Source organism: Bison bison, unplaced genomic scaffold (genome assembly GCF_000754665.1).
Source record: "Bison bison bison isolate TAMUID 2011002044 unplaced genomic scaffold, Bison_UMD1.0 scf7180017864456, whole genome shotgun sequence".
Classification (NCBI taxonomy): Eukaryota; Metazoa; Chordata; class Mammalia; order Artiodactyla; family Bovidae; genus Bison; species Bison bison.
The window spans coordinates 1,262,431-1,277,331 of record NW_011495018.1 but is presented as its reverse complement, the minus strand read 5'-3'; the positions used below and the strand labels follow the sequence as shown (position 1 = coordinate 1,277,331).

Sequence of the window (14,901 nt, the reverse complement as noted above, 5' to 3'; positions counted from 1 at the left end):
CCATCAGTCACAGCCCTGACGCTGAGCCTTGAGGGGACTTCAGGGCAGAGAAAAGCAGGGCACCGGTCCTCGATAGTGAAGGTGTGCGTCTCAGGAGAGATGTCGCTGAGTCCGACTCTTGCACCTTCCCGCACACAGAAAAGCACAAATCGTTTACTTGAGATGTCTGTTTTTTGTGATTAGCTGTAGTCTTTTGGGTTCAATTAAATTTTTTTTCCTAAGGAAGAACCCCTGTATATCCTGGCTCCTCCCTTATCTCCGGAGAAGGAAATGGCAACCCACTCCAATATTCTTGCCTGAAGAATCCCGTGGACAGAGGACCCTGCCTGGCTACAGTCCCTGGGGTCCCAAGAGTTGGACGCAACTTAGTAACTAAACCACCACCACCTCCTCCCTCACCTTGGTCACCCACAAACTGGCACCTGCCGTCCACCTCTACAAGGGTTACATCAGGCTCTGCTGCACCTGCCAACCTTCAACACCCCTGGAAGGAGCTCAGGGTGGAGAGCAGGAGCAAGGCTCTCTGTGCTCTGAAGAAACTGGCAGGACAGGTGTTCAGGCAGCTAGATATTTTCAGGAGCTGATTTTATGAGCCCAGTTCTTGTACCTCCTCATATCTATAAAAGCACCAAAATCCTTCATGGTGATGACTGCCCCTCGTGACTAGCAGTAACCCTCATGAGACTAGTGGAAAACTGCAAAAATATGTGTCTGATTGCACGGACTCCCCCTTCACCAAAATCACATATATACTAACCCGCCCCCGATTCATCGGAGCTGTCTCAGAGCTAGCTATCCGAGATGCTGCCTCCCAGGCTGCAGTCTTCATTTCACCACAAATAAAACTTGACTCACAACTCTCACATTGCACTTTTTTTTTCTTTTTTTAAGTCAACACCGTTTGGAGCAGCTCCTCAGAGTGATCTGAGAGGCTCTCTCCCTGGCTACAGTCCTCAGTGAGGTCCCCGAATAAAACGTATCTCACGACTTTTCATTTCACTTCAGTCTCCACTACCCATTGCCCTGAAGAGAGGTCTTTGGTGCTTCAGGTAAACACGGGTGGCAGAACTGAGCCGCTAAGAGATTTCGGAAATGCTGAAGCTGGAGGGAAGACAAACGTGAGTGGGGCGTCCTCACCAAGGAAGAGCCTGTAGCAGCCCCGAATGTCAGGACACGGAGCGGACATGGCGTGAAGGCTGCTCCTTCTCACTTCGCAGTTCAACAGGCATTATTCCCAACTAGCAGCCTGTCTGCTAGAGCCATAAAAGTCCGCATGCACTGGAGGATGATTAGGAAATAATTCAGGCCTTTAGCTAAACCTCTCAGCAAGGAAAACAGAATGGAGAAAAGGGGGCCTTTTCTTTATCTGTTGAAAGGTTTAGCCCTTCTGGCAGTTCTGCACCCTTTTCCCATAGTTGCCTGACAATATTAACTCCTCCTTCCATGCTGATATTCCTAGTATGCACACAAAATACACACACACACACACCCCTCCAAACCTACTGCAGTTAAATGTGGCAGAAAGTGAAAGTGTGAAAGTCGCTCCGTCCTGTCTGACTCTTTGCGATCCTATGGACTATACAGTCCATGGAATTCTCCAGGCCAGAATGCTGGAGTAGGTAGCCGTTCCGTTCTCCAGGAGATCTTCCCAACCCAGGGATCGAACCCAGGTCTCCGACACTGCAGGTGGATTCTTTAGCAGCTGAGCCACCAGGGAAGTATTTTGTCAAATTCTACTTGCCTCTTGAAAAATAATGAATATCAATTGGAATGCTTAATGGTTCCATTTCAGACAAGAAACAGGTTTTAATATTTAAATCTATAATGACTCATAGCCCAACACAATGTGAAAAACAAAATTCTATACCAAGGACAGTCTTCCCTAGAGCTGATTCTTATAATAATTAGGGTCAGAACATTAGATGAGTCATGACAGGTGATCAGCCAGGGAAAAATTCACCTTGCTCGTGGCCTGAGGTCAGCAACTCTGCCTGCTCATTGCTAATTAGACTTCCAGAAATACTCCCTGTCCTGTTTTGCTGCAAACAGAATAATTTCAGTGAGTGGATCTTAGGAAATTACAAGTTATCCATTTAAATGTCAATTCCTGCTCTGCAACCGGAAGTTGAGAACAGAGGTCATTTGCATGTCTTTAAGATGCAGGTTAAAGACTTTTAAGACGGCTTAAGGCAGCTCTTCCTCTTTTAATAAGAGTAGGTAAGGTTAAAGCTCATTTTGTAGCTGCTTGTAAATTTATGATCACACATCTATCTGGATAGAGTGGTTCAGGGGCCACCATTACAATGGTCAGACAAAAATGGCTTGATGTGTTAAGCCTGTAAGAGTCGGGTATTTCCAGCTGTGTTTGTTATATTTAAGGCTCCATTCTCTACCTTTTTAAGTGCAAAATGAGATTCAGGCCAGCAGAGTGAAATGAAGCCCTGATCTATGACCCAGATAATTCAGGTCCTTGTTGTAATTAATTATACAAGGAGGCCATTGGACAGACCTCTGAGCCAGTAAAAGCCTCAGGGTTACCAGTCAGTGGGGACGCTGAGGAGGGCCAGCTGGGCAGGAGGCAGGCCTTCCTGGTGCCTGGCAGCTGATTCCCCCTGCTCTGCCTCTGTGCCTGCACCAGGCCAGCCTTCCCTGGCTCCAAGGACTTCCGGTTTGGAGCTTCAGGATCAGAATCGATTTTTGCGCACATAAACTCATCGCTTTTCTAACATGCTTGTCAATCTTCTAATACTGTCCTCCACCTCAGAAGCCTGGGAAGGGCAGAGGACTCGGGGTGGGGAGGGCCCTGCTCGCCCCTCTCTGCTCTCGTGGCCCTGGCTCAACTTGGTCCAGGGCAGAAAAAGAGGTGACCAACTGTGTCCTGACTGCTAACAAGTTCCATCCTTTCTCATCCCTGCCAGGCCTCGGAAAAATAAAGAAACAGCACCCAATTAGCTCTGAGAATGCAAGCTGCAGGAAGGAGCGAGGAGACTGCCCACATTGTTTGCAAGTAAGTATCCCCGTGACAAGCTGCACCTGAACGTCCTCCAGGGGTTGGCAGGTCTCGGGACACCAGCCCCACAGGTGGTGACGGTGAGGACGCTGGACGCCGGGTGTCTGTGTGTGAGGGGTTTTGGTTCAAGCCTTCATTCAGCACGCAAAGCATCTTTTCAGATAATGGATGCCTCAGTCAAAGGAGGGAGCAAATTCACAGCCCAGTTCTCGCTGTCCCTGAGAACAGCTTGTGTTACAGACTGAGATCTGCATCTGGAACATTCGCTTCTCAGAGTCAGCCGGCTCGAGCTGATGCTCTGGGGGTGCACTCATCATCTTACGAGAGGGGAATGTACCGAGAAACGGAACACTCCCTGCCACACCAGGAAACAAGCATGCCACGGTCGCCAGTGACCGCAGCCCTCCAGCGTGAGCCGGTGAGCCCTGAGGGCACTCAGGAAGGAGAATACGGCACCTAGCAGCCGTCAGAAGACAGCTGCTGCCCACGGTAAGCCCCAGAGGAACTCAGGGTGTGAAAACGCAGGGCACTGGCCCCAGACAAGCCGAGGTGCATACGGAAGGAAAGATTTCACTAAGCCCACACTCTTGCACTTTCCCATACATTGAAAGGCACTAAATTCCTTACTTTGGGATATCTGGTTTTCTTTAGCAAACAATAATCTTTGGGTGTTCAGACTACCTGACCTTTGTTGTAAAACTTCTATGGAACCTGGCTTGCTCAGAATAGTTCTCTCAAGGTCACTTGAGATGCTGTCTCCTGGGATTGAAGTCCTAAAAATGTCTGCCAAATAAGACTTAACTCTCAACTTGCAGGTGGGGTGTACTTTCTCAGTTGACGGAGTTATCGGTATCCATCACTCCATTTCAGCAGACTGCTGCCAGCTTTGCAAGAGCAACCTGTCCATGTCCGTTAGCACTGATCAAAATGTTGACGAAGCTTTTAAGACACTTTCTCCTAAAGTTCCATTCAAATGCTTCTGGATCCAGCATAGGTTGATCTGTGTTATCTGTGTTAGCGTCACTTGAGATGGGCTCAAAAATACTCAAAAACCACTCCAAAGCTAAAGCAAACACTCACTCCAGAGGTCAAGATTCCATTTCCCGGCCTTTCAGCCAAGCTCTGCGGGTCAGTCAGGGAAAACTGTGATCTCAAGATCTCAGTGAAGCCAAGACTGTTTCAACCCACGTGCTCAGGGAGTGCACCTTTCCCAACACAACTGATAAAAAATGTATAAGACCTAATCGGCGGATCCTTTCTGAACACATGGAAGTGTTCTGCTCTGGCTCTCGGGAAAATGAGATTTGCTGGGGCAGTTTCTGAACAGCTATCTCTCTGCCACGCATTGGATTCCTCTGCAGCTGGGAAAGATCTTTTCCCTTCTCCACATGCACTTTAGGTGAATCCAAGCACCCTTCAAACAAAGAGTGGATGGACTTCCTACAAAGCTCTGGAATGGGTGCATGATGGAGAAGGTTCAGTTCAGTTCAGTTCAGTTCAGTCGTTCAGTCGTGTCCGACTCTCTGCGACCCCATGAATCGCAGCACGCCAGGCCTCCCTGTTCATCACCAACTCCCAGAGTTCACTCAGACTCACGTCTATCGAGTCAGTGATGCCATCCAGCCGTCTCATCCTCTGCCGTCCCCTTCTCCTCCTGCCCCCAATCCCTTCCAGCATCAGAGTCTTTTCCAATGAGTCAACTCATTGCATGAGGGGGCCAAAGTACTGGAGTTTCAGCTTTAGCATCATTCCTTCCAAAGAAATCCCAGGGCTGATCTCCTTCAGAATGGACTGGTTGGATCTCCTTGCAGTCCAAGGGACTCTCAAGAGTCTTCTCCAACACCACAGTTCAAAAGCATCAATTCTTCGGCACTCAGCCTTCTTCACAGTCCAACTCTCACATCCATACATGACCACAGGAAAAACCATAGCCTTGACTAGACGGACCTTTGTTGGCAAAGTAAGGTCTCTGCTTTTGAATATGCTATCTAGGTTGGTCATAACTTTCCTTCCGAGGAGTAAGCGTCTTTTAATTTCATGGTTACATGTTACCAATTATGACATGTAGTCTCAAGGGGCAGTCTTACAACATCTGGAGCAAAAACCAAATGATGGGGAAAAAAAGAGCAAAGAAACTGTTGCAGTAAAAAGGGAAAAAAAGGAATGGGTTTTTTTCTTTAACTTCCCTTGTGACTCAGACTAAAGAACCCGGCTGCAATGTGGGAGACCTGGCCTCAATCCTGGGTTGGGAAGGTCCCCTGGAGAAGAGAATGGCTACCTACTCCAGTATTCTGGCCTGGAGAATTTCATGGACAGAGGAGCCTGACAGGCGACAGTCCATGGGGTTGCAAAGAGTCAGACAGGACTTAAAGACTTTCACCTTTCCTGAGAATAAAGAAGATAAGGAGAACAGTGAGTAGGCCTGAACATTCCTAGTTATTATTTTTTTTTTTACTTTAACTGCTTCTAACTCTGCATGTCTATAACTAAGTTTGCTTTTCTGCCCCTTAACTCTGCAGGAGCTACACTTCACACCTATTTCCTTTGACTCGATGCTAAATACATCCTGTGTCTGGTGTTTACCCTCAGGACACCCTTCCCCCTGTAGTCACATATCAGAAAGAAGGCTGCAGCCCCAGGGACTGACAGATGCGGTTGCTGGGCTGCTGGCACTGGCCTGTGGCCTTCTTTGAAACAATGCGAGAGGGGGAAATCAAGACCCTAACAGCTTTGTTCGTCTTCACTGACTCCTGACTGTGAGCCCTCATCTTACATAAGCCCCTAGACTCCTCATGACGTAAAGGGCTGCTTCAATGGAAAAGACTGATGTTGGGAAAGATTGAGAGCAGGAGGAGAAGCGGGTGACAGAGGATGAGATGGGTGGATGGCATCACTGACTCAATGGACATGAATTTGAGCAAGCTCCGGGAGATGGTGATGGACAGCGAAGCCTGGCGCGCTGCAGTCCATGGGCTCACAAAGAGCTGGACACGACTGAGAGACTGAACAAGACTCCCCGTGGATGGGGACACAGTTCTGGAGGCCTGAGCCTGCTGTCTTCCCCTCTCAGCCAGGTGAGAATTAAAGCCACCTTTGTATCTCCTCCAAACTCTCTGTATTTTTCCTTTGGCTTCGGTGGGCAGAGAAGGCCAAGATTCTGGCCAGCAACAGAACTAGCACATCAAAGCGATCACCACAGATGAGTTTACCTGGTGAGACTGCTTTGCATTTTCTAGAATGCTTAACCAATACCCATTAATTTGATAATAGAAAACAACTTTTTAAGAGAGAAGGTTAAATGCAGGCTAATATCTGAGCTGGAAAGGAAGCTCCCGGTGGCTGAAGGATAACCTTCTCTGGGTTTGTAAATTTACGCAATGCAAAGAGAAAGCCAGAACCGATCCCGTGGAAGGATCAAAGTTTCTGCAGAAAGTGCCATAAAAACTTAATGACTAAATTCTGAAACAGGGAGCATGAGTCCTTCAAAATCAACTGCCAGCACAACCGGGCATTGTGCTCTCCTCTCCCGCTAAAGGATGTAGAGTCTAGACTCTCCTACAGGTGGGTGCCCAGGGCCCGGCTGTCTTAGTTACTTGCTGCCGCCTCCAGCTTGCGCTTGTGCGGAGGGTCTTCGATGATCCTGTTGAGGTCCCCGCGGTTCCTCAAGTCCATCGGCTTCTCCCAGACGGACAACTGCATCGTCGGGTTGAAGAAGAAAACTCGGTCATCGCCCGTCCAGACCACACACCTGTGCAAATCGAGAAACCGCTCTTAGTCTCCCTGAGAGGCATGCATCAAAAGACCATAGTGTGTGTTCTAAGTCGATCAGTCGTGTCTGATTCTCTGCAATCCCATGGCCTGTAGCCCGACAGGCTCCTCTGTCCATGGGATTCTCCAGGCAAGAAAACTGGGGTGGGTTGCCATGCCCTCCTCCAGGGGAGCTTCCTGACCCAGGGATCAAACCCGAGTCTCTTATGTTTCCTGCATTCGCAGACAGGTTAGTGCAGGCATGCGTCCAAACCCAAAATGCCCTTGGGGCTGAAATCCACACATTCACAAAAGTAGTATTTTACAAAGTATGAATAATAATAGCGATGTCTGGCTTTTCAGGGTGATTCTCAGATGTTTCTCATACATTCTCTCATTCGATTCATAGGCAGACAGCTACCTGACCTTCCTTCTACTGGTAAGGACAGCAAAGTTCAGAGACATGAGAGGCTCAACTGGGTCCCAGGAGTTCTGAGCTCTTCCCAAAGGCCAGCTCTCCTTTCAGTTGGATTCCCACTCTGGCTTTGGGTACGAGGACCGTAACACAGACCTTGGTTCAAAGTAAACTTCCCCGATTGGACGGTGACTGAGCAGCAGGGTTCATGGAGCCACACAGAGGCCACAGCCCATCCCTCTCCAGCTGAGAACCAGCAACCCGGCTGCTGGAATCAGCAACCTCAGCCCTGTTGAGGTGTCCCACTTTGCTTTCAGAAGAGCAAAGAATTAGATTTGCATTTTCACATGGAGGAAACGAAAATCTCCAAAAGGAATAATATGCAATTTTAAGACTTCATCTCTGTGAAAGTTTATCAGAGAGAAGGAAAGATTGCAAAGGAGAAATAGTGAAGAAAAGAAAAACAAAGGAAAGGAAGAGCTCCCTTTCCGCGGAGTGAGTCTGCAGTGTGGGAACGCACACAGGAATTCAGACCCGGCCTCAGTGTGTCCCAGCAACACAGCCGGTCAAGGTCACCGGAGCGGCCTCAGGCTGTCCTGTGACCAGTCTCGTGATGGTGCAGAGAAATGAGCTCTGTCCTGCCTCTGGTCTGGCCATTCCAGAAGATTCTTCTAGGGTTAGGCCTCTCCCCTCCTGTGACCTCAGCATCCTACAGTGACCTCTGACGACCCGGGAAGCTCCAGGACTCTCCCCAGGCTCCTCAGAAGCTGCATGAATGGGCAGGACTAGTCCTCGTGGACTGAAGCCCTCTGGTCATTGATTTCTTGAGGGATCAGGGACACTTCTGGGCACTTGCCGGCCTCCTGAGCACCAGCTCCTGCCTTACCATCAGACACACCTGGTTGCCTGCCCCCTTTCTAGATCCAGGCAGCACACACCAGTCTGCTTCCCACAGAGAAAATCACCCCCACCCTTGAGCCTCTGTGCTCAGACCAGCTGGCCACTTCCCGTGGGCCAGACAGAGGCTCAGTGCAGGGGCTAGCCTCACATTCTGAAACTCTGTGCAGACCAGATCCCTACGTAGAAATGACCTTTAGATGGTCTGTCTGATTTACTCCGCAGCCAGGCAGGGTTCATGGGAGTGGTGAGCCTACAAAGAGGTCTACATCCTACTCCCAAGAACCTATGAATGTCACCTTACAGGGCAAAAGGGATCTCTCAGGTGTGATTAAGTTCCTGTCTTGAGATGCAGGGAGTAGGCTGGGCTGTCAAGGCAAGTTTAGTGTCATCAGAAGGCTCCTCATAAGGGAAGAGGGAGGCTGGAAGTCAGAGTGAGAGAAGGGGATGGGAGGATAGAAGCAGAAGACAGACAGACAGACACACACACAGGATGGGTGGAGACAGAGGCCAGAGGATGCGCCACTCTGGCCTTGATGTTGGAGGACGCGGCTGTGGATGCCAGTGTCTCTAGAAGCTGGAAAGTCTAGAGCAGTCTCCCCTGAGCCTTGGGAGGGAATCAGCCCTCTCCTCCCCACCTGGATTCAGCCCCGTGGGGTTGGATTCTGACCTCCAGAGCTGTGAGATGTGAGTTTCCACAGGTTGACAACCAGTAGACCTCACCCTTGACCCCTCCCCATCCTGGGCGCCAGCACCAGGGTCTGCATCTGGCCAGCAGCAACCTAGACCCCACACTGCATAGGCCCCTGCTGGCCTGGTCATCCAGGTAGAAGGCCATGACCTGCCTTCTCAGTGGATGCACCATCCAGCTCTAGGCCTGCCCTTGACCTTCAGGTGACCTTGAGAGCTGCCCTCACCCTCCGTGATCTCCGTTCCATCATCTGTGTGGGGGGGGCCTGCGATGGACATTTGTGTTATTCTAACATGCCCGTCACTGCGGGGAAGCTGAGGCAAACATGAGGGGCAGCCTTTACTAGAGACTGGATGACGGGCCAACAAGGGCTAGGCCTGAGGGGCAGGACTGGCGAGCTGGACAAGGACCTGCCTGATGCACGGGTCTGCCTGCCACCCCCAGTGGGCCCCGACAGGACACAGGTGACCTCTCGTGGGAGGAAGCTGCCTGCCTGCCGGTACAGAAGTCGTCTGGCTTAGGAAGCTTTCACTGTGTATAAAGCTGCAGGTAATTATGCTGTTCTGTACATTATGTACAATTCTGCCACTGTGAGTCTCGCACAGAATTCTGGGCCAGCAGGGACCATAAACCCTGCCAGGAGCACAGCCCCTTCCCTCTCAGATGCTCTGCAGGGTGACGGAGTGCCTCCTGCCGGGTCTGGGGGCTGCGCTCCTGGCAACACTCAGCACATGTTCTTAGCACCACGAGTAGCCCACCTGGGTTATCTGCGCACCAGGGGGTGGGGTGGGGGGAGGTTTGCCTGGTGTGAATGCAGGCTGTTTGCAGCTTCAGCTAGATCAGACTGCAGGCGATGTCGAGTAAGAAGCCAGCAGACCCTCAGCAGTGCAGAGGGTGAAGCCCAGTCCTGGGCACCTTCTAACACGGAGGGCATCCATCTGTCTGGTCTGGTGCACGCAGGCGGCTGGTCACTGCCCACACACAGGCTTCTAAAGCCTTCTTTGGCCAGGCTGCAGCTGGAAAAATAGCTCCAAGACCAAAGCTCCTGGCAGCGAGTAGGTTGGTTTGTGACAGTCGCGATGATATCTTTTCACTGTCTGACTGCGCTTGGCCTGAGTGGGAAAGTCCAGATGCAGCTTTGACTCGTTGTGCCCTTGTCTATCTATTTACAAATTTAGGAGCTGCTGTGTGACCCCGGGACCCCTGATGGCACCTGCAGTACAATGAACCTTTACAGCAGATACACCGGACAGGTACAGCTGTTCTGGCAGGAAGTCATCCTGTGCTCAGCACCCCTCCACCCATACACGTGCACACACGCTTGTGTGTGCACACACATGCACACACATACATTCACACGTATGCACACACACACTTGTGCATAAAGGCACATGCACACACACTCACACTTGTGCACGCACACACGTGCATTGACACACAGCATATACACTTGTGTGTGCACACACGAGTACACACTTGTGCGTAGATGCACATGCACACACACTCACATGTGTGCACCCACACATGCATCCCCACACGTGCATATACAAGTGTGCACGCACACACAAGCACACCAGTGACCTGGGCGCCACAGCCCCACCCCCAGCGGCCTCAGCGTCATGGCTGCCTGGTCTGCTCCCTCCTCCAGAGTCACTGGGGGGCACTGAGGAGCCCAGGGGCGTGGAGCCCTGCCGTCCAGGATGGCTCCGCCTCTGTGTGTCTCAGCACCTCAGGCAGTGATCTCCTGCTGTGGACTCGGTGTCCTCATTTATAAAAGCAGGCTGGTGGACGCAGGTCTAGTCCCAGATGATCTCTTAAGTCCCTTCTAACTTCTATTCTATCTTCTATTCTTTTCTGTTAATTTTCCAGCTTTGTCCAGGACCCCAGGCATGGTCATACTAATGCCCTTCCATGCGGATCAACCTTATGGGCAGGGACACAGTCCCCGGCTCCTGAGCTAGTCTGTCCTGGGCTCTGGGTAGCTGTGCTCAGAGGTTCACTGCTGCACCTGGAGACCATGCCTGCCCTGGGATTGCTTCCCCTAGCAGCCCGGTGGGGTCAAGGGCGTGGGGCAAACCCTCGGTGATTGGCCTCCTGCTGAGACCACATCCTCTTAGCCCAGCCCTTCCCCCAACCACCACACCCCGCCCGCCTTCCTCTGCCCCTTTCCTTGGAACCACTCCTCAGTACCTCCGGGCTCTGGGAGCTCTGTCCTAAGTGCTGCTTCTGTGGACCCTGACCTAAAGGGGAGGAAGGATGGAGTAGAATCTAAACTTCAGGAGAGTTTCCGACAGCGAGAGGCAGGCGGTGTCTGTGCAGGACACGCACCCTCACCTCCTCCTTAAAGACCGCACTTTGGGGTTTTCAAAGACGAGACCTGGTCCCACCAAACTTGGCACCATCACGGCTACAGCGACTGAAGGGCCCGGGGAGCGATGAGTTCCCTGAGAAAGTGGGTCAGCGAGGGTCTGCCCACATGAGAAAGTCTGGGGCGTGTGCATCCACCCCCAGGGGACGGGACACTTCAGCCAGAATTACCGAGGGGCTGGCAGCCTCGATCACAGAGGCAGGGAGGGGCTCATGCTCCCGTGGGCGCAGAGAGGGGTGCAGAGGTAGCCCCCTGCCAGCACCCCAAAGGCTGTGTGAGGCCAGCCTCAGCCAACCCGTCTCCCCACTCTCGGAGGTGTCCTGGGGTCCTAGAGCCGTGATTCTGCCTGGCCTGAAAAAGTTCTGGATGACACTTGAAGTGGGGCCCGGGGGAATAAGAAGCAGCTGGAAGCAGGTGAGTGATGCTGTCGCAGCCCCTGGTGGGGTGGGGGGCCCTAAGCCGTGCTCCTGGTGGGTGAAGAGTGGAGGGGTCTCAGCCTCCAGCCCCGGTAGCTGCTGACAGCCATCACCTCCCTGGACGCTGGCTGAGGGCAGACCATGCACCTGGGCATGTATCCTTCACAAGAAGTGGATACACTCAGACGCAAAGACACGTGGGCTCCAAAAGATCCCCCTGACGGGAGGCCCAGTCAGACTCAGGTCATCATCCCACTGAGCTCCTGGGCTCCTTCCCCTCTGGCTCCAAGCCCGGCTGTTAAGAAAGAAGCTGCACGTCGACCGGAACTGACTTGGTTCTCCCCAGATGCCGGACGGGTCTGTGCTGTAGGTTTGCTGCCTCTGGGTCGCGCTGATTCCGTCGGAACCGGGAGCCACGAAGACAGATGGTCACACCACACCCTCCTCTCGGAGAGACCCAGTGCCCGGACCGCCGTGCGGGGAGCAGCCCCAGCCCCCACTGCCACCACCACCCAGCCTCTCCAGTGACGGGAGAGCGGAGCCAATTAGAGACTTAATGGAGGGTTATTACCCTGGAGACAGAGGAGTGACAACAGTTAACGGGCACAGGCTCATCCAGAACAAAGAGCCCGCTTCCTGTGCCACAGGGACGCCTGCGGAACTGGAGCAAAGAGCTGGCGGCAGGTAAACCACGTGATCCCCCAGGAGAAATCTGCCCACTGGTCACGCCTGGTCTCCACCGGACCGAGCCAGCTGTGTGATGCAGAATTAATTTCACGTATCGTTTATGCACATTTTAAGCAATACATATACATTCCTCTGGCTTAATCACAATGTATGATTTCTGGATGGCTGCCATGTTCCCTCTCCTCTTTAACTGTCCCCAAATCCCAGAGGGTACAATTAGCGTGCCAGAGTTAGTTAAGTCTGGTACAAAACATCCACGCTTAGCAGCCTTAGAACACGAAGACCCGTTTTAGCAAATGGAAATGGGGACTGCTGGCTTGCCGTACAAAATGATCCCCCCATTGCCTTCACACAGCACACCCCAGCGTTCACGGCTCTGCAAGGGGCAAGATATTTCCGCTCCTCTCTCCAAGCATCCAGCTCAGCCCAGCGGGGAAGGGCTCCGTGCCTCACCCCCTCTCCCGCACGCGGGAAGGCACACCCAGGTCCCTCTGTCCTCCGGACACTTGTCCCGAGTGCGCTGTCCCAGGAGCAGAGCCCCGTCTGCAGGTTGGACCCGTGCCCCCTGGGTCACAGCCACAGGGCTGAGGTCTCTGACCCCAGAAGGCAGCACCTCTGTGTGCTCTGTTCTCTACCCCCTTCCCCGTTCTGCCCACCTTTGTCCCCGGGAAGGGGCTGACCTGGGAGAACTGAGAAGCCCCGGCCCCATGGGGCAGGTCGGGTGAGGCACTGTGGGGCCTGCAGACAAGAAGATTCAGGGAAAAGAGGGTGGAAACAGCTCTCCCCTCTTCCTCCTGGGACATGGTGGTTTATGCTCAGAAATGCGTATCTGGTTATGGCCTCATTCTGCACAGAACTCCTGGGTTTCTGGCCGACCTCTGATGTGAGAGCAAGCCTCCCGTGGGCAGGAAGCGAAGCAAACACCTTCTGGGCAACTCCACCTGGACCACGGGCCGGGGCATCCAGGGGCACTTGCCTTCTTGGACAGTCACGGTGCCACCTACTCTGTTGTGACCTCCGTCAGAGTCCAGCTTCGTCACAGCAAGGGCTTCTGACCACAGGGACCCCCGAGCACCTGCTGCCCTGCCCATCGTTATGAGGGCCAGAGCAGGGGGCCCTGCAGGAGCGGGCCTGGAGCTGGGCCAGCAGGGGCCTCTGCAGAGAGGCGGCCCGTCCAGGGGGCAACAGGCAGGTGTGAGACGTGAGGGGGCTCAGCACACGGCTGTGACATGTGGACGATCGTGCCGTGCACGCCTCCCAGCTCCTTGGCAGCCTTGCCCGCGCCTCGGGTCACCCCAGCTTCTGACAGCACCCGGGGGCCTGCGGGGTCCCGGGGCTCACGTCTCACAGACCCGTCCCCTGCCCCAGTCTCCCTGCCTCGCGGGTAGGGGGACACCCCCGCAGGTTCCTGCTTCTCTGAGAGCTAACGGCAGCAGGTGCCCGCGCGTTCTCCGTCTGCGTGAGCTCTCACGCGGGGGTTAGGACCCCAGGATCCCACGGAGCATTCTGCCCTCAAACACAGCGTCACCGAGAAGTTGAAACCACAGCCCTGAAAGTCTCTACGGCTCAAGGTCAGGTCTCCTACCCAATTATAAGCCCCGGGGCAGCATCAAGTCCAGTGTGACAGGGTCACACACCTCGCTGAATTTACTGCAACCCCTCATATGATTTGCAGTCAAGTGTGCTTGCCTTAGAAACACACGCGAGAGACTTTGGTTCCAGAAGACCCCATACAGCATCTCTGGCATCATAAAAAAAAATAATAGTTAAAATCTGTTTTGTCCCCCATTCAGTTACTGGCACCAAGCTCCTAAAACCCTTTTAATTAGCTGAGCGACTGGGGCATCGTTTTTACTCCTAAGGAGCACCCCTGACCTCATGTGAGTTCAGACTGATGACATGGTGACTGATACGCCTCCATGTGTGACCATGGAGGGTGGGGGCTGGTCCCAGAAAGACTGACCACGTGATCAGAGGGTTGGTTTTCTGGCCCCACCGCCAGCCTCCAGGAGCAGGGAGGACAAGCCTAGTAATAAGGCATTCAGAAAGCTTCCTTTGGGTTCAGAGGGCTGCAGTGTGCTGATCTTGCTAACGTCCTGAGCGGGTGGCAGCCCCAGGAGGGCGTGGGGCCTGGAGACCCCCGCCCTGCTGCCTGCCCTTACCTCTCTGCCATCCAGCTGTCCCTGGGCTGCGGCCTGTATAATACAGATGTCATCACAAGTGAATCAATCACTCTCCTAAGTCCTGTGAGTCGTTCTAGCAAATTTTCAAACCTGACGGGAGGTTGTGGGAGCCCGGGACTCGCAATCAGCTGGGGAGACGTGCAGGGGCAGGGGGCTGGGACTCAGCCCTTGGCCCGTGGGGTCTGCGCTAACCCGGGAGCTGGCATCAGACCCGACTTGAATGGCAGGACACTCTCAGCACTGGAAACACTGCATCGTTAGGTGTCACCATCAGGGGCCCCGGACCTGTGAGGCATCCCCAGCTCACCGAGCACTAGAGCTGAAGGGTGGGAGGCCCTTGGGTGCCCGTGACACCAACCACTGAGCAGAGAAGGAGAGGGGGCCCCGTCTGTCGAGTTAAGAGCAGGGCTTCCCGCAGTAAGCAGATGGCCAGGGCAGGACAGGTGCTGGGATCCACTCGGGACATCACACAGGGCAGACGCCACAC

General features: G+C 53.3%; 1 protein-coding gene across 1 annotated transcript in view; it reads right to left on the bottom strand.

Moving 5' to 3' along the window:
* The window catches only part of TCERG1L (transcription elongation regulator 1-like), a 205,641-nt gene that overhangs the window by 45,509 nt on the left and 145,231 nt on the right, over positions 1-14,901 (bottom strand). Inside the window, exon 11 of the mRNA XM_010859562.1 lies at positions 6,604-6,758. Coding sequence (XP_010857864.1) covers positions 6,604-6,758 — 155 coding nt within the window. The remainder of the gene's footprint in view (positions 1-6,603; positions 6,759-14,901) is intronic.